Here is a 27656-nt window from a genome sequence, read left to right as displayed (position 1 = left end):
GCCAGGCAATGCACTAAACACTAGGAATGTGAAACAAAATTGAATCCTTCCATGAGGAAGTTACAGTCTAGGCCAGTCACCTAAATTTAAATTTATCATTTATACATGGTCTGCTTTCAAAAATGGGAAAGGAAACGTTAGCAGGTAGCAGTTCTGAATTCCCTCCACAAATCCTTTAATCATAGCTCAGTTTCCCTATTGAAAGAAAAAACTATATATTTTGGCACGGTCTTTAAGGTCTGATTCTGAGAGAAATTTTACCTGCTATTTTTTTCTTTAAAAGGAAATTCCTTAAAAGTAGATTCTATGTTCACATCTAGCTCATTTAAATCTGCTTTAATGTACTTTAAAATGTGTATTACTTAATTACTAAAATTTTGATATGAAGATAATATGGGTATGATACATAAGTGTATGAGGGTAACAAGACAACAATCTCTTAATAGAACGAGAAATTTAAAATAATAACAATAAATACATGTGTAACATTAATATATAAGAAATACTGGGGGAAAGAATTAATGATTAATGACTAGAATAGGAATAAAAAGCAAAGCAAGTAGATTAAATTTATGCATAGGAAACCAAAATCTAATTTTAAAAATAAATCAATTCAAATCACATGAGAATTCTCTCAATTTTTTATTTGAATATAAAGCATAGAACAAAAGTAACAGAAAAAGGAGAAATGGAAATAAATAAAAAAGCATGCAAGTTTAATGAATGTTGAAAAATAAGAGTAGAGATGAAAAATAAGTGCTTGGAGTTAAGACATTGGTAATATAAATTCCTGGTTAGTAAAATTAAAAAAAAAATAAAAGAGATATGAAATAACAAGAAAGACATTCATAATTTTCTTTTTGAGCTGTACTCTCTACATATAGAAATATGGAATAATAAATTAGCAGTTTACTCTAAATTTCCATTATTATACTATATTCAAAGTTTCAAATTTGTTTGATTTAGACCATTAGCCAAGCTCCCTCCACAAGATATGCAGCTTCAGAACAATAGAGTCATAAGCTCAATGCACTACACTTTCTACATCTGAAACCCTTGAGTGGCTGCCAAACAAGCAACAGAGCCTCCTGATTCTGTCCCAACTCAGGCAACTAATTCCCAATCCATTAGCGTCTCCCATAGAAAATAGCTGCAATCAAATACGTCTGGCTTTGTTGGTGATACTTAATGCAAGGGAACAATTTGTAAAATTGATCGGGAAAAACAAAATACATTCTAATTATTCCTCTTAAAAGTGGATGAAATTAGGATCTCTCTTACCCAAGAGAACATGATCTTAGCTAATAAATCCCAGTAATATCTTGGGTTTTATAGTCTTTCAAGAATGCTTATGTATGTATTTGTATGTGTTACTAAATATTTCAAAGACAGATATTCAAATTCTAGTACTTCCTCTCTAACCTTGGCTAGCTTTTTATGGACTTCAAAAGGCTTTTGGGATGGGAGAATGTCCTGCTCACATGTATAATAACATATGAAATTACTATTGTTGGGCTGTAAGGGTATCATCTGACAATAGTGTATACACATGTGTTCATCCACCACTTTTTTAGGATGAAATTCTTTAAATGGACATGCCAGCTTTCTTCTTATTTATACGTGAATTATGTTTATAAATTAGATGGCAAAATTTAAATCTATATTTGCCATTGAAGGCAAAGTGAGATAAAAAATTTGGAACAAATTATGAAGAATATTTTGTCATTAAATAAAGATTTGATTTTTGAATTTCTATATTCATAGGTAATGCTTAATAATCCCCATTATTAATTGTATACCTAGAAATCTTATAATCATCCAAACTATAGGTGTTCCTAGTTTTTGTAGAAGCAAAGTGAAAATTAGAATGTTCTCAGATCCTTCAATGTCAACTTTGTAAAGATTTTTCTAGAAATGGAAAAAAAAATTTATAGTAGTAGAGTCTTCACATCATTCCCACATTTAATTCTCACAATCATCCTTTGAGTTAGCACAGATTTGTCATTTCCTCATAAAAATGAGAAACAAGTTAAAATGTGACATGCAGAACTTGGGTATAGAGAATCCAAGTGTTTGGACCTAGTGATAGTGTCTGGACCTCAGCTTTAGCTGAAGCCTTTTCTCTGGTACCTAATAACTATGTGACCTCAGGCAGATAGTCACCAACCCAAATCTTCAAAGTGAAGCTGATAGCTCCTTCCTCCCAGCATTCTGATAAGAACCAAAGGGCATAATCTTTATGAAAGCATTTTTGAAATTGTAAAATGCACTATAAATAAATTAGTTTTTTTCCTGGTATCTATTACATTAGCACCTGTTACAAAGGAACAGTTGTGGGAAGACAATTTTAGTTTGCAAACATGTTCATTTAAAGGTTTATTTGGAACTGAAGAATTGCAGGAAGAGTGGAGTGCCAGCCCACCCACTCCATCCCTTCCATGCTCACTTCCCTTTCTGCTGTGGCCTGATTTGACTTTAAGCTTCTCTTTTTCTTATTCATGCTTCATGGGCTTCTACTCTGACTCATTGAATTCATCTTCAAAGAAGACATAGGCTATGTGTGTGTTGTGGGGGAGGGGTGAGAAGTCAAGCAAACATCTAGAAAAGAAGAATATTCTTTCATTAATTTGGTAATCTCTTCTGAAATGAAGATTTTTAAATGTTCTCCATCCTACCCTTATGCTTAGTCAAATTTTGCATTTCTTAGATTTCATTTTCTACAAGCATCTGGAAATCTAACTGATCTATTTTCAGAGCTTGAGGTTTATTATTCTACCTACCATTTTCCAATTTTTTTATTGTCAGGCTTACACTTTGTCAAATCGTATGTGTTAAGCATGACCAGGAGATGCTGACAGAACTCATGATCCGAGTTCTCTCTTTCAGCTCCTAAGGTGTTCCAGCGTGTTACTTCAAAACCAAAAATGTCACCAAGGCCAGAAGTGTCATATACTCCACCTGGTAAATGTTTTATTTCATATTTGAGCCAAATGCATTCTATTGTCACACTCTGCTGCAATGAGACAGAAGAGCTCATTGGATATGAGGTCAATATTTCACTTATGTTCAGATATCATGTTGTATCATACATGGCATGATCATTTCAAAGGTTTCATAAGACTTCTCTAAGTGCTCATATAGTAAGCTATTTATACCAGGGGTCCTCAAACTTTTTAAACAGGGGGCCAGTTCACTGTCCCTCAGACCGTTGGAGGGCCGGACTATAGTTTAAAAAAAACAACTATGAACAAATTCCTATGCACACTGTACATATCTTATTTTGAAGTAAAAAATCAAAATGGGAACAAATACAATATTTGTATTTGCATGTGGCCCGCGGGCCGTAGTTTGAGGACCCCTGATTTATACAATCAAAAAGCAGAGACTTATGCCAAGAATAAAATGTTTCTTTTAGAACTAACTTCCCTTATCTTCTGCCTTACCAAAAAAAAAAAAAAAAAAAAAAAATGACCTGCCAATACTAACTCTGCTGTATTCCAATGTTCCACCAAAATAAGATAAAGAATTCAAAAATTTTCCCCCAAAAATGATAAAATTATGTTTTTACAAACAAAAGAAATGATGTTTAACCATTTTCTTGGGTTTAGAAATTTAACACTATCCATCACTGAGTGTTTTTTCTGTTTATTTGCTTGTTTGTTTTTTCTGTCAATTTCTTTTACCAGTTCATGGAGCAATAGCTTGGGTTCAGAAAAAAAACTGTTACACACACACACAAAATAAAGGGTTTTTTTTAGCTATAAATTTATATCTTGCCTATCACTTGAGAAGGCCTTTTGTCCATTTACGAGGAATAATCTCATATTTGCGGGAGTATCCAGGGTGGGGACTGCAAGGATCAGACCTTTTCTGGGTCTTGCCACCAGGTCCTCATGTGGCCTGAAGAACTGTTAGCTGAACAGCTGTGTAATAAGCAAAACTAACCCATTTTTAACTAGAGTACCTGGGAAATACTATCAGTTTTTTTTCTCTTTCTTTTTAAAGATCCAATTATTATAAATTCCTAGTGCTCCTAGAAGCATATCGACCATTCCCAGGACCAAAAGTATTTCTAATCTGTGTCTTGAAATGATGGCATTTTGGAAGCAAGTCTGAATTCAGTGGCTGTAGTGTTTTCAGATTGTGAGTGGGAGGTGGGTGTTGTTGCTTGGGAATTATCTGGTTGTTGCAGGTGGTGGGAGGCTAGGGAGGGGCTCCTTGGCCCTGAAGCCTGGAATTTAAATTTGTATCACTAAACCAGCAGCCAACATTGTAAATGCCAATTACACACCCCCCCCCCCCCCCACACACACACACACACCAACGGTGATCTTCCCACTTGCAAAAGATTGGCTTCTTATTTTCAATTGTGGAAAAAAATGTAACAGAAATTGAGTTATTACAGATAACAGCAGTAGATCTGAGTGATGTTACTCACTTTTCTTTTTCAAGAGAGAAAGCAATACTATTGGTCCTAATGTTACTTAATCCCATTAAACCACTATATCAAATGAACTTTTTTTATTCTTTTAAAATGTATAATTTTTTTCAATTAATGTGCCTTAATGGTACGAAACACCTTCATTTTCACAGAAGTTCTAGCCTGTAAGTGAGCAGGGAAACAACAGCACGAACAGTTCCTGTGGAGCTTCCCTGGGGCTTCTCTGTTAATTCTCTAAATCCAGTCATCCAGTCAGAATTCTGTCTCCAGACCCGGTGCTGGTCCCACTGATCTGTATCCATCAGGGAGTTCCCTGGTGCTCCAGGGACGTGAGGCCTATAGGAATAATCATGCGGCAACTGTTACTATGTTTCAAACAAGTGTTCAAACAACCTAGATCCTGTTGTGTTCAAACAGTTTCTGCGTTGTGTGTAGGCTCAGGTTTGCCTCCTGATGAACCCAAGACCTTGTTTACAGGCTCCTGTAGGTTATTTCCCCAAAACAGAGGTAAATTACATATGTACTTAATATTTATTGATATCCTAGAGGAATAGATGCTCTGTAAAAGTCTAAAAAAATGCAAAATGTGCTGAAATCAGGACAGTTATGTTTTATCGCAATGTTTACCTCAACATTTATACTGAGAGCTATCAGCGGGAGCAAAGTTGAATTTTTAGACCTGGATCCGATAAGTCAGTCTAGGATTTGCTGGGAGCAAACCAGGAAGAAAATCTAAATTTCTGCAAGCTATGCAATCCTTGCAGCTGTTCTACGTAAACCACTCTGTTTGGCAAATTCTAACTTGCAGTCACACTGCAGCACATTTGCACTTAGGAGGTAAGGGAGTGATGCTGAAATGCCTTTGAGATGGAATTGCTAGGGCCTAGAACCCTAGCCAATGACTGAATGGTGTTAGGGAGAGAAGGATGGCCCTGCAGGAAGGAGTAAAGCTTGTGTTCGGATGTGCTGGGTTTGCAGGGCCAGTAGGACGTTCCAGTGGGAATATCTAACTGCTGGTTGACATGTATTTCAGGATATCTAAACAGAAGTCAAGACGTGGGATGTAGATTTGGGAGTCACCTGTATAGAAGGTTCTTAAATCTTGTGAGTGGATGACATCATCCAGGAGAAAGGACAGACTGAGGAAATAAGAGGTCAGAGGTCAAAGCCTTGGGCAACACAGTTCTTTCTAGGAGGAGTGGGCAGAGGAGGAGGAGCCAGCAGACAGGAGAGTCCCAGGGAAGATGGATCAGGAGGTGAGGCAGGGAAGGGTGGTCAGCAACGCCTGTGAGGGGTCAGAAGAGCTGCTGGACTTGATAGCTCAGGTGCTCAAACCTGTGTCTGAAAACCATGGGCTGATGCTTTGGGATTCAGCAATTTTCAGGTTGCAAGCATATTAATGTGTCTGCCGTGAGAAGTATGGAGAGTCATACTACACAAGGCACATAAAAACTGCAAAGAGGCCAGTTCTAGCTAGGTTTTGCTGTGAAATGAGTTTGGTTGTTTGTTTGTTTTTAATTGTTCGGTGTCAGAGCATTTTGGAGTTCAAAACCGTGGGTGAGGAATCGTGCACGGGTCCGTGGTTGAAGGTCAGTGCAGTGGAAGCCAGACCGCAGTGGATGGAGGAGATGTAATTGAGAGACCAGGATGCAGAGTCAGATAGAAGGTTTTGATTAAAGCAGCCGTTCTCAACCTGTGGGTCGCGACCCCTTTGGGGGTCAAACGACCCTTTCACCGGGGTCACCTAAGACCATCAGAAAACATGTATATAATTACATATTGTTTTTGTGATCACTGGGCTTTAATTATGTTCAATTTATAACAATGAAATTGGGGGTCACCACAGCATGAGGAACTGTATTAAAGGGTCGCGGCATTAGGAAAGTTGAGAACCACTGGATTAAAGGATGAGAGCAAGGGAGGGATGCTGTGACAAAGGAGCCATGTCAGGGGATGACTTTTTTAAAGATACTGAGGCATTTGATCTGTTTTACAGGTAGAGGGGAAGAAATTGATGGACAAATGGAAATATGGACTAATGGAGAAAATATAAAATAGTAGAAATAATGGAAAGTAAAAGGTCCCATAGACATGGGAGGGAGCGTGGCCCAAGACCCCAGGTTGAGCTTGCAAAGTGGCCTCCAAAATGGCAGGGAACCTGCTTCCTCTCAGACTGGACCTCAGGGAGCAAGGTCAGAATAAAGGGATAGAGAGCTGGAGGTGGACGAGTGTGTGGCCTACATGTATTCCTTTGCTATGGGGTCAGTCTCTTTGCAGCCTGCTGCAGGGTAAACCTTATTGCAGATTTCATATTTCGCCATCTTCGTCAGGGAATAACATATTGATTCTCTCACCTGGCACAACATCCATGCACATTCGTTTTCATTTGTCCATATTAAACATGCTCCTCATAATTGCCGTGTGTTAGTTGAACTTTTCTCTGGAGTGGTGCCCTTTATTCAAAAAGATAGTTCATTTCATTGATTGGTTCATTAATATACATGGTAAGTTGGTTAATATAATTGAGTCCAAAATACTTATAAGGAAATATTCTTATAAGGAAATCAAAAGTGCCCTCTTAAAAAAAATTGTCATTATTTACATTGTTTCCCCCAGCATGGAAGGTTTAGGTTTTAGGAATCATGCTCTTTTTTAATGTAATACACAAAGTACAAAGGCATGCACATGGGGAGAAAGGAAAAAAAACAACAACTTGCATTTCTTGAAGCTGCAACTGACCAAGCAAGAGAGTGATTCATAACGCTTTCCCATGAATATTTCTATATTTTTTTCTCTGCACGGATTTTAGCTGCTTTAGAGAGCCTGCTGTGGCAGTTTATTAAATCATCACTTCATGGTCACCAAGTGCCAATCACAGCGGCAGGAATCCACCTTACCCCCGCCCGAATTCCCCAGGCAGCTGAAGCAGTAGCGAGGAATGCGTTTACAATACGGTGGATTCATTGGTTGCACATTTCTTCTGGGTCTCCCTTCCTTAATCCCAGCTCCCTCTGTATAGTCTAACACTGTAACCAATTAGGTTATGTATAAACTACTGGCACTTTGTATTAGTCATGACCTTCACAGACCCAAATCCAAGTACCTTCTCCTTCACCCTCCAGATAAACATTTAGTTTGATTTATAACAGGAAATTCCTCATATTTTACCATTTGAATTCCCCAAAATACTACATAGCACAGGTGAAACAGTCACTGTAATGATGGGTTTTCTCTAACTTTGACAACCACTGATCTTTTTGAATTTGTCTTTTTCCTTCAAAAAAAAAAATCCAGATTTTTTTAATTCCCCTGGATATTACCTTTTAGTTTATAGAAGTTCTAATTGAGTCAAGTTTCTTTCCAATGTACCAAATTCCACAACTGTAATTTCAGTGGTAGTTAGCAGCCTACACTAAGAACAGATGTGATATGTGCCTTAAATATGATCCCCCAAAGCAATAAAAAGTGAATGTCCATTTTATAAAACCTATTTTATACTAATGGTAAAGTGGTGCTTGGCCACCTGATACAAAGGTTTTTTTCATTTTTCTCTGAGGCAGAGTTCTAGCCTGAACTCTAATTATTTTTCCCCAGCATCATATAAGATGCAAGAAAATTACACTGCCTACAAAGGGACTCTGGTATTTATGAAATCTTCGGAGTGGCAGGAAGACCTTTCAGTGAGAGAGCGGGGCTGAGAAGGACCTCCTTGTGGGGAAGCTGAGTCAAAGAAGCACATTATCTTGCTCTTGGAAGAAGACTTTGCCATAGAAATCTGATTCTAGCAATAGGCAAATCCCCCTGAAACTTGCCCCACTGAGAAACAAGGTATCAAATTCTCAGCCTACTGTTCTATTTTGTTAAAATAGAATAGGACAAAGGTATCAAAAATATACTTGATATCAGGTACTGAATATGAATAGGTTTATTGTAACGCTGACATTTTTGTTCTTCATTTTCATATTCTCACTAGAGGTCTGATGCACACAATTCATACAAGAGTAAGTCTTCCTTCCCCCGACTGCCAGCACCAGCTTCCCTCTGACACCTGGGACTGGGGCTTCCCTCGCAGCCCTGGCTTCCTCCAGAAGGTCATCTGGAAGGACGTCTGGTCTAATTAGCATACTATGCTTTTATTATTATAGATATGTCAGGAGGCCCTGATACCTAATATACTAAAAGCCACATCACTAAGAATGCCAAAAAAGGCAACAATTATCTAGTATTTACTATGAAACAAGCACTCCATCAACTTTTCATGTGGTATTTCTTTTTCTTTTTTTTCATGTGGTATTTCTAATGAGAGACTGATTTCCTTTTACTGTTTTCTTCACGTAATAACTGTTAGCGTCTTTTAAAATAAAACTTTGTTTTTCTCTTAGATATTCAAGACTTTTATCTTTCTTGCTATTTTCATCAATTTTTAGGCCATTTATGCACTTTATCTAAGATCATGTATTTTCTATTGCTATCAATGGAATTTTAGTATGAATATCAAATGGCCCCTAACCACTTACTTCAGGGGAAAACTGACTTTCTATTTTGAAGTCAACTTGAAGGACACCTACCTTCTTGTGTTTAATTACATTAGTTATTTCCTCTTTTATTTCCCTTTCAAGGGAAGCTTCAAAATGAACTGTGGCCAACTCTTTTCTACTCCCACTAGAACCTTCCTGAGACAGTAACGTTTTTCCACTTTGAAAAGAACGGCGTCTCCTCGCCTTGTTCCTTAGTCGCTGTGCAAGTACGCTCGCCTCATTCTCGCTTTCCAGGACTGTGTATCTGTGGGTTGTTTCAGTCCGGGGTGACATTTCGAGTACACAGTGTTCCTAACCTTTCCTTTCAGTTCCAGGAGATGTGCTCCGTCCCCAGAAACCAGGCCACGAAGACTCTCAGAGCGAACCTGGTAAATGAACCTTTTTATTTTCCCAATTAGGAAGTATATTTTTCAAAAATATTCTTGAGGTAAATATTTTTTAATGATTGTAGATGTGGAAGACGTTTGAAAAAAAAGTATCAATATAAAAGGTGTACTTTATTTCTTTTTGGGAAGGGGTAATCATACAATCTGTTTGATTTTTCCCCCCCTGGTTAACACTAGGGAACAATGTGCAATTAGTTTATTTTTCCTAGAAGTGTTTTCATTGAATAGGAAATCATGTCAATATTATAAGGCCTACTTATTAACTGAGCCAACCATTTACACCTTATTTCAAAATGTAAATATAACTACATTCCAACTGTGCGTGTACTTTGAAGTAAAACATGTAGGACTTGACTCAAAAATGTTCTTAAAGTGGCAGTGAATACAAAATTTAATGTTTTAACTAAACTAAGTTTCCTGAGTGGCATCGAATAGGTATAATTTTCTCATATTTATCATGGTTCTTAGAGAATTGTTAAATGTTCAAATGGATGCATGTAGAAACACAGAAACTCTTTTTACTTCACCAGGTAGTAATTCTCATGAATATGTTTCTTTGGTTTCCTTTTGGCCCAGTTCTGCAGCCCGTTACCTTTAGAATTGATCCGCCAGAGACAACAATAGGTAATGGCTTTCCCATATTGACCAAGTCTAATTGTTTTCCTTGCCATCATCAGGATTACAGGTCTTTCTCAAATGATCATATTGAAACATCATCTCTTCTCACACCCGTTTCATCATTTCATTCTCATTATCACTCTTTCCAAAATAGAAAAGTAAAAGTTTTGCTCTGAAGACCAGCTTAAGACAGCTCACCACCAAGCCCATCCTCACCTACCTCATTTATCTCCTACCTCATTTATCTCCATGTTCCAAATGACTCCACCTCACTCATGCCCATCCAGTTAACATTTTCTGCTGGTTTAGTGATTCTCAGCTGTAGTGTTACGATATACTAGCAATTTGTGAGCATTACTGGCAAGTAATTATCATTAATATTGGTCAAAATACTAAGATTTTCCAATGGTTTATTTTTAAAAATAAACTTGAGCAGACCTGCCACGATTGTAGCAAGCACAGTGATAATATCCTCACTCGTGTTGTCATCCTATGTGCTGTGTTGGGTGGGAGAACTACAGCTGACAGACTCAGGACCAGGACTGGCCCACACCCCATCTTGCCAATATGGTCATGGAGTGTGTCAAGCATTGAATGGCATTTATTATCTTAGTGGGAAAACACAGTTGAGAACCATTATGCCAATATTTCAGTCATTTTCCTAAGGTTCTGTGCACACTTTATTTTCTTCTCCATAACTCAAAGGTTTCCATTTTCTGTTTCAAATAAAGGAATCTCATATGATACTCTGATCTGGCGCTGGCTTTTGAAACTAGGGATTGAAAACCTTGGTGCTTATCTTTTGCAGCTCCTTTAGAGACCCGAAGCAGCCCTTTCATCCCTATGATTTCACCAAGTTCTAGTCAAGAGGATCTACAAACCACTCTGGGTAAATTTTGTTTTGATATTTCAGTCCAGTAAGGGCCTACCTTCTAGGGCTTGCTCTTAAAGAAACCATATTACATTGTGCTCATGTTGTTTCCAAGCTATGGAGGGTTTCTTTCTACCATTATATAAAACCTCCACTTCACTTGATTCTTTTACATTAATTGTATATTTGTCTTAACCCTTATGGTGATTTTTAACATAAAATGAAAATGTTTTAAATCACCTTGACAAATTTTCAAGCATTCTTAAAAGCAGAATGTTCCCAAAGTGTATCAGTGCTATATGTTTTATTGTTTCTTCTGTATTTGAAAGTGCATTTGAAAGAAAAATTGTATCTAGTATTTATTGAGTGTTTTATGGCACAATGCTAAGCAATGGGAGTTTTGAAATAAAACTGTTTTAAAGATGGATCCTTCCCCTGGGGAACGTGCCCTCTAATATGAAAACAGGATTTAGGGATAGTGGTGCTTCCTGAGCGCCCCTGAGGATGCTACCTGTATTTTTAAATTTAAGCCACATGACAACGTTGGGAGGTAGGTTCTATTACTTGCCCCATTTTACAGATTAGAAAATTGAGGCATAGAGGGATTTAAAATTGTGGCCAAGTCACACAGCTAACGTCAGAGCCAAATTGGAACCCACACACTCAGTCACCAGAGCTCCTGGGATTCACCCCAGTGTTATGCTTTACAAATGAGTGTGAGAGAGAAATGAGCAAACTACCTGCAGGCATCAGGGAAGGCTGCACAGAAGAGGTGACATTTGCACTGGTGTTTAAGTTCGAGTAACAGTTGAAGTTAAAAATGCAAGGTCCTTTCAGGTTAAAGACAGATGGGAATGAGCACAGGACAGACTAGCGGCCAGTCTAATGTGGTGAGCACGCAGGTCACATGGAGAGAAGTTGATGGATGAGTCAGGACAGTTGTTTGGGATGAGCTGGCCATGCTTTCGGGGAGTTCATAGTGGGAAATCCCAGTCTGCCTGACTCTTGGCTGAAAATGAACCAGAAAACAAGTGTTCCCAGCTTGTGATTTTTGGCTCCTTTGCCTGTCCATGCTACATCACACATGACTGTGTTTAAATTAGTGGCCTTATTTTTCTTTCTTCCTTTCCTTTTCAAATAAATTCAATCTTTATGTATGGCTGCTGAGATGAAGTTACAGGTCACATTTTAAAATAAAATTCTTTTGGAGAAAAAAATTAAAAACTGAATGAGCAAATATACCCTGATTACCAAATATTCGTCTATTGTAATCTAGGCCCACAAGGTCAAGATCACCCATGAAAATTAATCAAAAGTACTTTCAAGAACCCATGCCAGATAGGCTAATTATCCAACTTCCACTCCCTATTTTTTTTTTAATGTATTTTGATTTATTGAAGCAAGACTCAGCACCTCTCATTTATCTCAAGTATCTCTCATGAGCCAAATCCAGATTATAAAGCAGAACAGAAACACAAAGAAGAAGACGACAGTATATTATTTTCACAAAGTTTTTCCTTGGATCCAGTATATGCCAAAGTGAACAATGTAATATTCATGATGTGATAATGAGTCCAAGATAATATTGAAGGTGGAACTACTGCCACACATTTCTTTTTGAGGGAGTGGAGAAGGGGTCAGGAGAAGTGTGTCTATTTGTCAGTAAACATAAACTTTGCTTTTCACACGAGGAAAATAAAAGAAAATTTATTCTTATATGGTACAAACACACATATTTTCATCTGACCTATTTCTTTTCCAGCTCACCTAAATAACTTGTGGAATAATTTATGGAATAGGAAAAAGTCATGAAGGCAGTTAGGAGACACATCCAAGTATCATCACCTCCAGTATCATGAAATAATGATCCTGAGCTAAAAGCTTTTTAAAATCATTAAAATAATTAGTGCAAGAAGAGAGAAAATATAATAAATGGATTTACTAAAATCTACTATTAACTTTGAATTATCATGATTACTGGGCATACTGATAAATGCAATTTACCCTTTCGTTATCACTTGTTTATAATGTTAACTATTTAAAGCAAGCCCTCTTACTGTGCTTTTCCCAGCAGACACAGACCAATCCACCCAGGAGCTCTTCACAACTAAGATTCCACGAACAACTGAATCGGCAAAGACAACTCGGGGTAATACTATTTTCCCACCTCTGTATAGTAACTTCTTTTCTTCATTTTAAATTAGGAAATACAATTTCTTTACAGAATGTGATTTCTCATCACAGTGAATTACTTGATTTTTTTTTTCATTTCATAGGTGCAGGACATCAGCCAAATATTAATGTCCATAAGACTATCAGTGATGTCGGAAGACACGTTTTTTAGTTAGAGCTTTACTTTTGAATGGATGGCTGATAACTAACAATGAAAGCTCTCTTTTGTTATTCCTTGATGGACCTTCATTTACCTCATTTTCTATATCTGATAAATAAGAATCTTTATTACCTTTCCTCTCCTCCACCCTCCACCACCCTCCTCTTTCTCTCCTTTTTTTTTTCTGTGCCCAACTTGCTGGACACATTGATATGTGGCCCAAGGAAGGAAACTAGTAAGAAGATATGTCAGTTTTTAAAGATGATTTAATATTTAAACTTCCAGGAAACATTTCTCTGGAATGTCCATTTTTAATTTCTTCTTTTCTATATTTTGGAAATTAAACTCGGCTACACAAATTTCTATCTCATCTTCATGCGCTCAGAAGGATGTTTTTGTCCTATCTGGGTTAGAATCATTGTGGATTTCCAGTATTTTTGTGTGTTCTTTCTTTCTTTTCCCCCCAAATAACCCCTTTTGCCCATCTCTGCCTCTTTCATATGGAAGTAAGCCCAAAAAGCAAAAGCAATTATTTTAAGGAGTTAGAAGACAAATTTATTTTATTATTTTGTTTATTATAATTTTGGGGTGGGGGAATTTAATGAAAAAAAATTTGAAATAATAAGAGCAAATGATAACAATAAAATAAGTCTAATTTTATGGTGTATATTTTATAGTAAATAGAGCAACATGTACTTATTCAATAAGTGTGACTGAACACTATGGCATAGGACAGTTCTCATAATTTTTCTAAATTATTTTTACTTATTTGGTTTAATTATTATTATGTTTTAAATGATTATTTTATTATTTGCTTTATCACCTTTCTACTTATTCACTTTTTTATTTATAAATCCACACAGAAGCCTAATATACTGACAGCCCTCCCACATCCTCATTAGTAATAGATGTTTAATCATGTTACATCCATACTCCACCCTCATTTTTGAATGTTTATTTTTTTATGTTTTTGCAAACTTCTTTAATGTCTGGCTTAATGGAAGATAGCTGGATTAATTTAATTAATAATCAAGCACATTAATTTTTTGCAGGAAAAATATATATGTACTTACACTAAGAAGGAAAAATAAAGACTATTCAGCACACGTCCTGTTACAATGAGAAAGCTTTCAGCTTTTTGGAGCTTTATAGGTTTCAGAATGGAGGATGAAAGATCATAGGGCTGTTCTTTATTTTTGCATTTTATTACTTTAATGAGAATATCATTATTGTATTACTAGTATGAATGTGTGTAGAATTTTTATCAAATTCCTTCTAAAACGTGGTTTTCTTAGATAGAAGTTTCACAGTTGATTGGATATATATATCCAGGATTTGATATCATTATATGAATTGTCTTAACATAGTGATATAACATACTATGTTTTAATTATTTTCTTATATTCTGAGGATCCTTAGCTTAAGTCTCAACTGCATTGCCTGGGAGTCACACTTTTCTAGACTGTGCCAAGGATCTTGAGAGTGGCTCACCAGAGATTCATTTCCATGAGGTGACAAGGGACATCCTAGGAAAGAACCCATCTAAGGATGAGAGTAGCATCCACAACCTGGCCCAGCCCAATAGCCCTACCTGGGAGTAGAGGGACATCTTTGAGTCAAGGCAAGATGTGTGTCTCTAGGAGCACCTTTTGGCCCAGTCCTCATACACGTCTGCGTGAGCTCTGTCGAAGGGGTGGCCAATCAACTGTTTTGTTTTGGATGTGCTGTGCTGTTTTATTTGTAACATCAAGCATTAGGAGCACAAGACAGCACACAATACTCGGATATAGATTCTGTGGGGGTGAAATGGCTCCTCTTGAACTTTGCACTCTACGCATGCCCTCCAATCCCTCAAACATGGGGCCCAAGTGCTCCAAGGAAACTCCAGCACCTCCTCTGTGGCCCCTGGGCTCCATTATCTGCTGAGACAGTTCCCTGAAGCACGCTACAACCCTGAATACTCAGACACTCCTGCTCGGCCTTTCTCATTGCAGCCCATGGGAGAAATCCACTTGGCAGGCGCATTTGGGAAGCATTTTCATTATGTTATTGCTTGCAGCCTCTCATACTTACCTCCAGGGCAAGTTGAATATACTCCGTCCCCTCTCCCTGTATCATTCACAGTGTTTCTCCAATAATCCCTGTTTGTTTAGTTTTAAAGTTCATTTTACACAGATTTTTATAGAACTATTCAGATATGAATCCATCTTTTAAAGTTATTTTTATTACTGGTTGCCAAAAACTGCATGGAGATGATGTTTACATAGTTACATTGTCACAAAGCCCCTTTGTCTTTTTTTTTTTTTTTAACTTTAAAACTGAAACCCTAGAGTAGATTTCTCAAGGCCGTGAGATGTGTGAGTAACTCACAACCGAAACTTAAGATTATATTTTGGCTTTTTTTTTAATTAAAGTTCTTTCTAGATTTAAGTAGAGACTGTGGAACAATAAAAAATCCTGTGACTTTGAAATAATGAATATAGTTCTGATTATTTTTGTGTTCTGCTCTAAGTCTCTTCTGTCTAACTATAAGTCTTTAAATTTAAATTTCTTCTAAAATGAGACTAATAAGAACCATGATCATTGTAGCTCTTTAAGAGAAAGCAATCTAACACAGAAGAAATTAATATGAAAACCTGAAATATGTTAAATTGACAGATAATCCTATCATTCTCACAGAAAATTAAAGAAAAACATGGGCTAGTCATCATCACGCATTTTAGGATGTGTAAGAATTCATATTTTATAGCATTGGTGCCCCTGTTCACTCTAGTTATTACACTTCGAAGGCCCCACACTGAATCCACAGAGAATATCAGCGTGTGTCTGCTGGTTTTGGCCTGAAATATGGCAAAACTCTGCTCACCGGTCTTCACATTGGAAGCTTATAAGTGAGCTACATTATAATCTGTTTTGCACGTGTTTTTCAGCTTGTTAGGGAAAGCATTGCTGATTTATGGTTCCATAAATACCCCCTCAAGATCTGAACAAAAGCAATGTAATTTACTTACAAGTTTGAAAAAAGAATTTATTTTCTCCAGTCTCAGCTAAAGTATTACCAAGAAAGTTGGAGTTAGGAGGCCGTGTGCTATGTCAAGGGGGCAGAGGAGGGAAGGGAAGAACGGACAAATTCTTGGATGAATGCATATTTTAAAATCTTAGGAAGCAACCAAGCTGAGCTTCTTGTGAATTTGCCTGTTTACAGTGCTCGCTCCGTTTTTAATTTCTTCATCAAGTCTTCAGTTGGAATCCTCACTGTGCCAGGCCCTGGATTACAGGAACAGGAAGTGACGAATTGATGTGTTGGTCCCAGAGCTTGTCTGAGTTGTTGCTCCTTACTCTCCCTCGATAGATGAGCAGGACCCCTGAGCTCTTCTCTCATCCTAACGCTGTAATAGATGGCACTAAGTGAACATTGATTCATTTCAGGGGTCATGAGCCAAGACAGTTTGATAGAGATCACATGTTTTTACTCTTTTCTTCTTACCTACCTCAAAATATTTTATGTTTTGCGTTTAAGATTACTTGTCTTTTTTGGCAAAACAACGTTTCACAGTGACTACCTAATTGAGTGATGTGGATGGATGGATAGATGGACACATGGGTGATGGATGGACGAATGCTTGGCTGCCTTTTATGTTTGCCATGTTAAGCAACCATCTGGTAAAGTAAATATCCTTGAAAAAGTGGACTAATGATGACATCCGTAACACACATTAGAAATTACCTACCTCATTCTGACAATGTGCATTTTAATATCCAATCATGAGTATTTTCACTTATTTTATTTTCCTTTAGCTTCAGTGCCGTAATGCATAACTGGCGGTTGCAGGGTGTTCTTTCTACTTCCATGCACAATGTGCAAACTGTTGGTCCCTAGGGTGCCAAATCTCGATTTAGTGGGCTTTGGAGTGTAGGGTATTAAACATGAAGCATTTGCTCTGTTTCAGCACCACATGGATTGTACACTACTCCCGGGAGGCCCAAAATACCAGAAAAACCACCCCTCAGACCTGGTAAGCTGTTTCCCTTTCCGATGACCCAAACAGTCAGCACATCTGAGAAGATGTAAACTGTATCGAAACAGCTAGATGCACTAAAAAAGAGCTATATGCTTAAATTGAAATAAAGGACATACAGAAATTCTGATCCTTGCAGATAAGTGGAGAGGTAATGATGGATCCATGGAACTGACAAGACCTGAGTAAGGTTTTTAAGGAGGATCAGCTTCAGAGACCACCATAGAACTTTATCAATAGAAAATTATTTTTGAAATAGTATTTGTGCATAAATCACACATGCACACACACACACACACACTTTTTCAATTTTCTATGACAATTATAGGTAGCATTAACATTCTGTGTGACATATTACTTGCTTTCAAATATTATTAATATTTTTATTTTATTTTATTGTTTAAAGTGTTACAAATAGTAGTACATATGTCTCCTTTTTTCCCCCATTGACCTCCTCCCGCCCTCCCCTACCCCCAGCACTTGCCCTCACCCACCCACCCCCAGTGTCTTGTGTCTATTGGTTGTACTTATATGCATGCATACAAGTCAAATAGTATTTATCTTTTAAGAAAAGATAATCTCTTCAGTATAAAAGGCTCTTGTTCTGGGAGAATATTTTTACTTTATTCCTTCTGATGATAAAAAAAAAGCACATCATTTTTCAGGTTTTAAACAGTAAAAATAAAGTGATAATTAAACATTAGAAAATACTTTAAATTTACTAAATTCTCAGAGGTTCTAGGATCTCCCTTACTGGAGCTTATTAGGGAAGAGTTAACTGGGGGGGTTGATTTGAGCCATGTAAATAACTTCTATGCTAAAGTACAAGTTAGACCAAAGACTGGTGTTTTCTACCCTTTTTCTACTGTGTTTCTAAAAGTCTTCTTGAATTTATAAATTATGAAACTGGCTTATAAATTAATATTCTTGGTTAACATCTCTCCAGGAACATGGAAGAAAGAACAAATAATTTTTTTCTATTCTTTGGTTTATAAGTTTTAGAGTAATCCTCCAAATCCTAAATGCATTAGGCACAGAAGTCTTTTATAAACAAATATATCTCCATGTAACTTTTATATCATGATAGCCGTTGAGAAATGGTTATACTAAGTGTTTCTACAAAATAATGAATAGTAGCAATACAGGCAGTCCTTGGGTTACGTCGGATTCAACGTACATCATTTCGTGGTTACGTCGCCATCACCCATTTATTTATAAAAAAAAAAAAAAGTTCCGTCATTTTGACATACGTACATACGTGCTTTATGTTTTTTATTATTTATTTACCACAAGTAAAGGTCAGGAATTGTTATCTTTCTTTAAAATTTTTTTTTACTGTTTCACTTCATTACCGCTGCATATGTGCTCCATGTGAGTGGCCTAGGTGCTTATGTAGGTGGGCTCCGACTCACGGGGGAAATCGCGGTTATGTGGCGCCAGAGGAACGGATCTCCATCAGACGTAGCCCAAAGACCTGCTGTGATGGCTAACAGTGACGGAGTGTTTGCCTTGCGTCCCATTGGGTAGAGTTGAGGAAGCTAAGACATAAGAAGAGCTAGGAAGTAGATTCAGAGTCAAGCAATCAGGTCCAGTGGTTACTCTCTTAACCATGGTGTATTTAGTTCTTTTCTTTAAAGAATCTTCTACGCGAAGGATAAGGCAGGTGACCTCTTAAAGTTTTGATAGTGCTATGGCTGTCAACAGATCAGGAAAGAAATTGTAATGGTTTCCTTACAGTTTTGTGTTCAATGATGGGCTTGTACCAGGATTATCAAGGAGCATCTGCACCTAGAGACGCATGCAAAAGGACCATGAACTTATAAGTTATGAATTAAGGCCTTGACAAGTAAATACACTCCCAGTTTTGTTTTTTCATTAGCATAGGTAGGTGATGGCGAAAGTTTTGAGCTCAGCGTGTCAGCATTTTGAAAAACCCTAACTTAACTCTGGTGCCGTGTCACATATAGAAATTTTTTGATATTTGCAACCATAGTAAAACAAAGACTTATATTTTTGATATTTATTTTATATATTTAAATGCCATTTAACCAAAAAAAATCAATCAAAAAATGAGTTCGCGTGTCACCTCGGACACGCGTGTCAGAGGTTCGCCATCACTGGCATAGGTAGTCCTGATTGTTCTTCAGTTCATTTTGGAACAAATCTAGTGCTTATAAATGAAGAAAGATATTTCCCATTTAGAAATATAAATTTCTTTGCCAGTTATTTTTTTCAAACCCAGTGATCACATTAGAGTACAAACCCAGGTTTCTATTTCCAAATACAAGCCTATGATTTTTATACCAGAATTGTGGTTTCTATATTCTAAACAATAATTTTTGGTAAGGCATCTTTTTTTATTGCTTGGTTAAATGATTTACAATTCTCTGGGAAGTTTTGTTTTCCTTGGCTACAAATTATTATAAGAAAATGTCTGAACTGTTTCTTTCCCACTTTATTATAGTTCTGAATAAGACAACTACAAGACCTACTAGACCCAAACCCAATGGGATGCCCAAAGGGAATGAGATGGGAACAGGTAATGATCACAAATTTATTTCCTTTTGATGCTGCCAAAACTATAAGTGTTTTCATTCAATTTTTATAGTTTTGTTGAATTCTCACTTCAATTTCTTTTTTACTAGTTTTGGAAGTTCCTAGCTTAAGGAATTGAAAATTGTAATGCATTCCAAAATCAAAACATCCTATGTCTCTAAAAACATTAAAGGAGAATTTATTATTTTTTCTAAACACAGGTCACTAAATTAGCTACCATACATGGCCTTGATTCTTCAAAAGATGCTGATTAAATATGAATTATTGAATTAAAATATCAAAATATCCGTTTTCCTTCATTTCAAAACATGTCCTATACACAGGCTTGGTTTTTGAGACTGAAATCACTTGGTTTTCAACTTTATAATTTCACAGATACCATTATAAATTTTAAAAGACCTAAATCTGTTAGAAATCTTGGCTATAATATTTAAATAAGGGGAATTGGCAGTTGATCGCCCTTGTTATAGTAATATTAATGTTTACAAATTATACTGTTTAATTAAATGACATTAATTTAGTCACGTCTATAGGAGTAGGCATCATACAGATAACGAAGAAAATGATCTGATAAAAATTTAAACACCGAACTCACTAAGTGTATAAATGATAGTTTTGATGACTTAATATGGTATGGCATCATTCCCTTGCAACATATATTTATATGTAACATATGTTTATATATATATTTGTTACTTCTCACCTGAGGATATGTTGTTTTCTCTATTGATTTTTAGAGAGAGTGTAAGGGGTGGGAGAGACAGAGAGAAACATTGATGTGAGGGAGACACAATGATTGGTTGCCTCCCACATGTGCCCCGACCAAGGTCAGGGATCAAGCCTGCAACCAAAGTACATGCCCTTGACCATAATCAAACCTAAGACCCTTCAGTCTGCAGACCAAAGCTCTAACTACTGAACAAAACTGATTAGAGCAATATTTTTTTAAATAGTACAAAATTTGTGATTGTTTATGTAAAAAAGCATGAGAATGAGAATTTACTTAATGATATATATTTAATCAACCCATGATGTTTCCTAAGGAGAAAGAAATGTAAATAATACCGGGAGATATTCAGTATAAAAAATCATTTAGATTTGTTTTAGAATGTCTTTTTTGTATCAGGTTATTATAGTGTCTGAAGTTGTAGGAATTAACTTCCCTGCAAACCAAGTAATGAGACAACTGTTATAAGTTCCTGACTCATGAAAAGTAAGAGAGTTCTGATACTTATTTGGGCTTAGCTGCTCCTTTTATTCTTCGCAACAGTGAGATTAGGCAATGCATAGTTTCTCAACTTGACATGAACAATCTGGCTCTACACAGAGCCAACTTCTTAATATTCAAAGTAATTCTCTCAAGTTTGTCTAAGTAAAAATAAAAGAAAGCACTTATGTCAACAAAGCCAATGAAAGAACAACTAGCTATGATCAAACTTGAAAGTCTTCAACCCTCGGTACAATCAAGCATTGATTCTCACTAGGAAAGTGCTCATTGTCCCTCAGAGGGAAAACAGAGTCATTATATTTTAGTTTATCAACAATATAAACATTTTTGCAGAGCCACTTATAACACAAACTGACATATATTACCCTCTTGTGTAGATGAACTCAACTATGTAGTAATAACTCGTGTAACTTAGCCTTACATAATCTCTTGTCAGGGCTTTTTCAATCTAATTAGCTGGTTGCTGGCAGAAAGGAGCTGGTGGGCATAGGCAGACAAAGCTGAGCTCACTCTTTCCCTTATCCTTGCTTCACCTCCATCCTCAACCAAATTGTGCTGCACCTATTATGTGTTCTAATGTCTGTCTATTGGGATTTCCTTTCAGGAAAACACTTGCTACCCACTTGCAGGGAGTGAGATCAGCAGATAGCATCCAAGGTCAACCTCTAATATCTGGGTGGTACATTTCCATGTCAACTACAATAACACATAACAACCAAATGGCATTTACCTCAGGAATACAAGGTTGGCTCAACATTCAAACAAATTAGTGTAATTTTCTACATTAACAGAGCAAAGGAGAAAAATGATATGACCATCTCAATAAATACCAAAAAAAACACCATTAGACAAACTTCAAAATTTATTCATGATGAAAACTCTCAGAAAACTAGGACTTGAAAAAATTTTCCTCACTGATAAAGGGCATATGTGAAAAATCTACAGTTAAAATTATACTTAATAGTGAAAGTGAAAATATTTTTCTCCTAACATCAAGAACACAAGCAAGGGCTTCTATTTTTATCATTTCTTTTGGAAATAGTCATGGCATATGTAGCCAATGCACTAAGTCAAGAAAAGAAGTATGCACTATAAAAATGGGATCACAGATGACATTATTTATCATCTTATGAAAGGAAAGTTTAACAGCTCTCAAACTATTTGCCTAGGGAATAAAAAATTGGTAAGAAAAAGAATGTTTAAAATATATTATCTCCAGATTATAGGTTTGCATGAGGTTACCTTTCTTTGATTCTGCATAGTTTTGATCTAATTTGTTTGCAGAAATGCAGGTATTTACATTAAGTTTATTTTCTTCTCTGACCCAGTCCCACTTTCTCATCCACATTCACTTCTAACCTCCATTGAGTCTTAATGAAAGTTTTTCTGTGTCAACTTCTTCCTTATCCAACTTTCACATCTTGCCCAGAATATATATCTTTATTATCCATCTCACATACATTTTTCTATAGTTTTCCTTGCTGAAGTTTTCAACCCAGATACTTTATAATAAAACTAGTGGCCCAGTGAACGAAATGGGGGGCGGGTGGGAGAGTAGGAGGTTCTGTCAGCCCAGCCTACAACCTCTCCAATCGGAGACCCCTTGGGGGATGTCTGACCACCAGTTTAGGCCCAATCTGGGACTGCTGGCTTCTAACCGCTCACCTGCCTGCCTGCTTGATCACCCCTAACTGCCTCTGCCTTCCTGCCTGATCACCCCTAACCTCTCTGCCTGCCTGCCTGATCTCACCCCCAACTGCCCTCCTCTGCTGGCCTGGTTGCCCCTAACTGCCTCTGCCTGCCTCATCATCCCTAACTGCCCTCCCCTGCCAGCCTGATCTCGCCCCCAACTTCCCTCCCCTGCAAGCCTGATCGCCCCTAGCTGCCTCTGCCTTGGCCCCCACCACCATGTCTTTGTCCAGAAGGAAGTCAGACATCCAGAAGATGGCCAGTTGACCTGGTCTAATTAGCATATTACCCTTTTATTAGTATAGATAGATTATATAAGATAGGATTGCTTAAATGGGGGGTGGGCAGGGAGGAAAGCCTTTTTCAGCAGAAGGAGATGCTCTTGGCAGACAAAAACACATAATCCCTATATCTGGACTGATAGCCAGCCATATGCACTATGCTGCCAAACCGGTCATTAAAAAATTGAACCGCTTTCTTACACCTTACACCACACAGCTGCTGCCCTTAAAACCCCTCCTCAGCCCCCACCTTAGGTTCTGCCTTCGTAGTTCACCCAGATTAGGTTCTGATTGGTTGGTTTCTATGGCAGTCAGCATCAAAAGCTCCGCCTCCTAGGCAGCCATTGGCTCCTGGCACTTCAACCAGATTTGGTTCTGATTGGTCAGTTTCTATGCCAGTCAGTGTCTCTGGGCCTATCTCTGGGCCTGATCAAAGGGGCGGGGTTGATCAGCAGCCCCCCAAGAGGCCCAAAGAGAAACAGAGGCATGGCTGCTGGCGAAGCCCAGAGAGAAAGAGAGAGGCAACGGCTGATCAACAACTGCCACAGAGGCTATGGATCAGACCCTGCCTCTCTCTCTGCAGGCCTCTCTCCAAGCTTGATCTGCAGCCCCCTTGGAAGTTAGTGCTGGGTTGCTGCACCAGCACCAGCTGCAATCAGTGCTGGGTCACCATGACAACCCAGCACTGACTTCCAGTGTTCGGTGGAGCCTTGGTTGTTGAGGACATTATGGACCCTGGCTCTTTATATATATAGATAAAACCAGTTGATAAATGAAGTGTTTAGGATTTATAGGACATATTCTTCATGGTCTCACATCTCTTAAGGTTGTGCCTTGGAAGACTAAAGAAGCAAGATTCTAAGGCCTCAAAACTATCAACCTTTGGCTATTTGGGCCTCTATAATAATTTCACTATGATAGCATAAACTGCAGGAATCTTTAGGCCATCTTGAGCCAAGTAAAATAAGTATCTTATTTTACTGTTACAGATATTTATCCTGCTTTATGTACATTCCATACCTATATGCATAAATATTTTTCCACCTCCAAATTAGAAAGCAGCCTATAAGAGGTTGAAGTTTTAGGTAGGTCACCATCTCTGCATCTCTTTTTTCATGGCTTTGAGAGCTGTGCCTCAGCCTAACTTATGTGTTCTACATATTATAACCAACTTCAGAGATGCAACAAGCATGCATTAGATCTCATAAACGAGAGCCCCACAGGCCAAATTCAACTCACTGTTTACTTTTGTAAATAAAGAGTTATTGAAACATTGCCGAAACCGGTTTGGCTCAGTGGATAGAGCGTCGGTCTGCGGACTGAAGGGTCCCAGGTTCGATTCCGGTCAAGGGCAGGTACCTTGGTTGCGGGCCCATCCCCAATGGGAGATGTGCAGGAGGCAGCTGATTAATGTTTCTCTCTCATTGATGTTTCTAACTCTCTATCTCTCTCCCTTCCTCTCTGTAAAAAATCAATAAAATATATTTTTTTAAAAAAAAAGAGTTATTGAAACATAGCTTGCTTTCTCTGGCATGATTGAATAGTTGTGACAGAGACATATGGCCCACAAAGCTGGCAATATTTACTATCTGGCCCTTGACAAAATGTTTTCCAACCCTGTGCTAGACAGTCTCTCAACTTTCTCCCTACAGAAGAAAGCTGCTGAGTTGTGTAGCTATTATTTCATTCAACCAACATTTATTGAAGGCCCACTAAGTGCTAGGTGAAGTGTAATTTGGAAACCACCTTGGCACATGTACTTTGGCAGATATGTTCCATACTTGAACCCCAGACTCCTGTTTCTACATCCTGATGAGGTGCACTTCACTGCCCCCAAATGAAGTTTGCTTGACAAGCAAAACCCAGATTCCTTTTTTGATTTGTGCATTTACATTTCAGGAATGTGTTTGGGCTGTGGCTAAATCTTCCAGTCTGCTGGCTCATCACCCCTGACCTTTTAGCTAGGTGCTAAGATTTGGAGACAAGGATGAGGAGAGCAATTATCCATAAACACCATGCCTTTATGGTTATAAGAAATAGAGCCTCTGATACATTTGGAAATTGATGTCCAGTTTACGATATTTCTTTGCAAGCTTTTTGTTACCATGGTTAAAAATACCTGAATCATTACTTTATTTCTGACAATAAATTCCTAAGAGGTGAACGGTGTAAATCCAGAAAATTTTGGAGAGCTCCCATTTGGCTATCGGGAGCTCATAGTGAATGAAACTCAAGTGTCGGTGTTTCCGAACACAACCCTGCACTTTAGAAAATCTGTGTATTAATCCTGACTGAGGGAAAAGGAATTCAGATCACAGCCTGGGCCAAAGTGGCTGATGGTGTACCAGTTCCTGAGAACTCTTTCTCTGCAGTATCTCTCTTACTGGCCTCTTCCTTTCCCTCCCACTTCCTCTCAGCTCCCTTCGGCCTTTCCCTGCTCTCCTCTGATTCAGGGAAACAGGAGTTCACTGGTCTGCCTAGCTCGTGTGCAAACCACCGCGAGGTGGAGGCAAGGCCAGAACTGGAGTGCAGTCTCTTGTCCTCTGTTCAGTGCTCTTTCCCTGAGCCCCATGGCTGCTTTCACGGGAATTTGCCAATGGTTTCATCTACCACTAGCTTTTATGTGTTTTACAGGCTAGCTGAAGCCCAGCTTGTCAGCTGACACTTTATTGATTTGAGTATTTACATTTAAGAATTGTAACAATATGATGCTCTGTCTCTACCTTTACAGAAAGTGATAGGATATGGCTGGTTTCTGCTGATTGCTCCCTTACTTAGAAAAGAAACCAGTGTATATCTGTGGTCTTACTCATAAAGTAATCCTGCAGAATTTTGGATTCTCTCCTAGCTCTCCAGTTCAGCAGCCCATGGCGGGTAGATATGGCATGTGCATGGTGGTATCTGCCATCAGCCTTGTATTACATTATCCTGAGTCCCTCACACCAGTGGCATGGCTGGATGATACATGCAAGCCTGTCCTGACCAGGTGGCCCTCACACAGTGGTGGCCCTTTAAAACACCCAAAGGCAGAGTATAGGACTCTAGGGCTGAAGTCACTTAGAGTCATTATAAGGAATAAGAGAAAATGAAAAAGACAAGAGGAAGATGGTATTCTGTGCTATCCCGCTTAGGACTTAAGAGATCGGCTTAGGAGCCAGGCACATGTGGATCTGAATCCCACCACTTCTAGCTGTGAGTCCTTGGGCATCTGCTTAGCCTCCCCTTGCCTTGGGTTTCCTCCTCTGTGGAACCTGGGTGATATCTCCCACCCAGAAGGTTTAGAAGGATCAAATCAGGTAATGGCCATGTAAAGTACTTGCACAGCATCAAATCAAAACACTTAGATTTTTTTTAAGGGTAGAAAATTTTGGAGAAAGGCTCTGAGGAAGTATAGTGAAGGCACACACAGCCTACTAGCCTTCCACAGTATATGATACATATTTTACCCTGAACAATAGTGGTAAATCAAATCTCACCGAGCCAGGTCATCCCAGTGACACAGATGGAAGTGTTTTCCATTTCCCTATGCCTTGCCCAGAGCAACCGCCCACATGAGTCATTTCCCTGGCCCATTACCGCTGACAGCGGGGCACAGGATGAAAACTAATGAGCCATTTGTTTCCACCGTGCCTGTAGGGTTAGCCATAAAATAGTCATTGACCCCAGAAACATTTTTTTCCTATCGCAAATTAGCAATAATTAATTTATGACTCCATATAAGCTTTCACTAATATTTCATATATTATCTTTTATTCAAGCAGCAGAGAGTATGAATTATAATGTTTGGGTTCATAAATTAATGTTAATCATTATTATAATGTTAAAAATTATAATAATGCTAGTATATAATGTTAATAATTATAACATTAATACCAATTATGTTAATTTCTATAACAGTATGTTATAGAAGTTAATGGAAGAATATCGTAAGTTAATGGAAGAATATCATCTAATTTTTGGCAAGCAAAGTTGTATATTTAATTTATGGTTTTGGTTGTGTTTGTCATTGTTAATGTACTAACTAGTATGTTAATTAAATGTTCTTATTTTATAGTATGCGAATTATTATAGAATCCTGAGAGTATTCTATTCTTCTTTTAGGATGAATCGTTATATCTAATGTGATACTTACCTTTTAAATCTAAAAATATGTTTCTAGCCTTTCTTAGTGAAGACTGTCAGCCATGTCAGGGAAGATTATTTTATAATGTAAATGAAAAATAGCTCTGGCCTGTGTGGCTCAGTTGGTTGGGTGTCTTCCTGTGCACCCAAAAGGTTGCTGGTTTGATTCCAGGTCAAGGCATGCCCGGTTTGCAGGCTCGATCCCCAGTGGGGGCCATGCAATTGATGTTATGCTCTCACATCGATGTTTCTCTCTTCTCCCTTCCTCTCTCAATAAAAATCAATAAACTATTGATTTTTAAAATAAAATAATAATAATAATAATGTTAAAAGAATGAAACCTAAACTCTGGGCCTGGGTATTTAGATGAATGGCTGAGTAATAACCACCAGATTGTGTTTGAGAAGTTTAGGAGTTCAGATATCACACAAAGTAATTTTCAGGTCAGTTTCTTTCAAATAGCAATTTGGAGTACTAGGCCTGCCCGGATTAATTTACAAATCTCAAAGGCACAGATCCAGTTTGTGGCCTACCCAGTCTGATAGCCAAGTCCTCTCCAGAAATATTTTAAAAGT

The 27656-nt window shown here is 37.8% G+C and overlaps 1 protein-coding gene across 1 annotated transcript in view; it reads left to right on the top strand.

The window, feature by feature from the left end:
• Positions 1-27656, top strand: part of ABI3BP (ABI family member 3 binding protein) — a gene marked incomplete at its 5' end in the record, with an annotated part of 259565 nt that overhangs the window by 187850 nt on the left and 44059 nt on the right. Inside the window, 7 exons of the mRNA XM_081086424.1 lie at positions 2887-2961; positions 9288-9347; positions 9942-9989; positions 10792-10872; positions 12926-13003; positions 17137-17202; positions 19670-19744. Of these exons, the coding sequence (XP_080942550.1) occupies positions 2887-2961; positions 9288-9347; positions 9942-9989; positions 10792-10872; positions 12926-13003; positions 17137-17202; positions 19670-19744 (483 nt within the window). The remainder of the gene's footprint in view (positions 1-2886; positions 2962-9287; positions 9348-9941; positions 9990-10791; positions 10873-12925; positions 13004-17136; positions 17203-19669; positions 19745-27656) is intronic.

This window comes from Myotis nattereri (assembly GCF_964212035.1).
Source record: "Myotis nattereri genome assembly, chromosome: 3".
Classification (NCBI taxonomy): Eukaryota; Metazoa; Chordata; class Mammalia; order Chiroptera; family Vespertilionidae; genus Myotis; species Myotis nattereri.
This window is presented reverse-complemented; position numbering and strand designations above follow the sequence as displayed.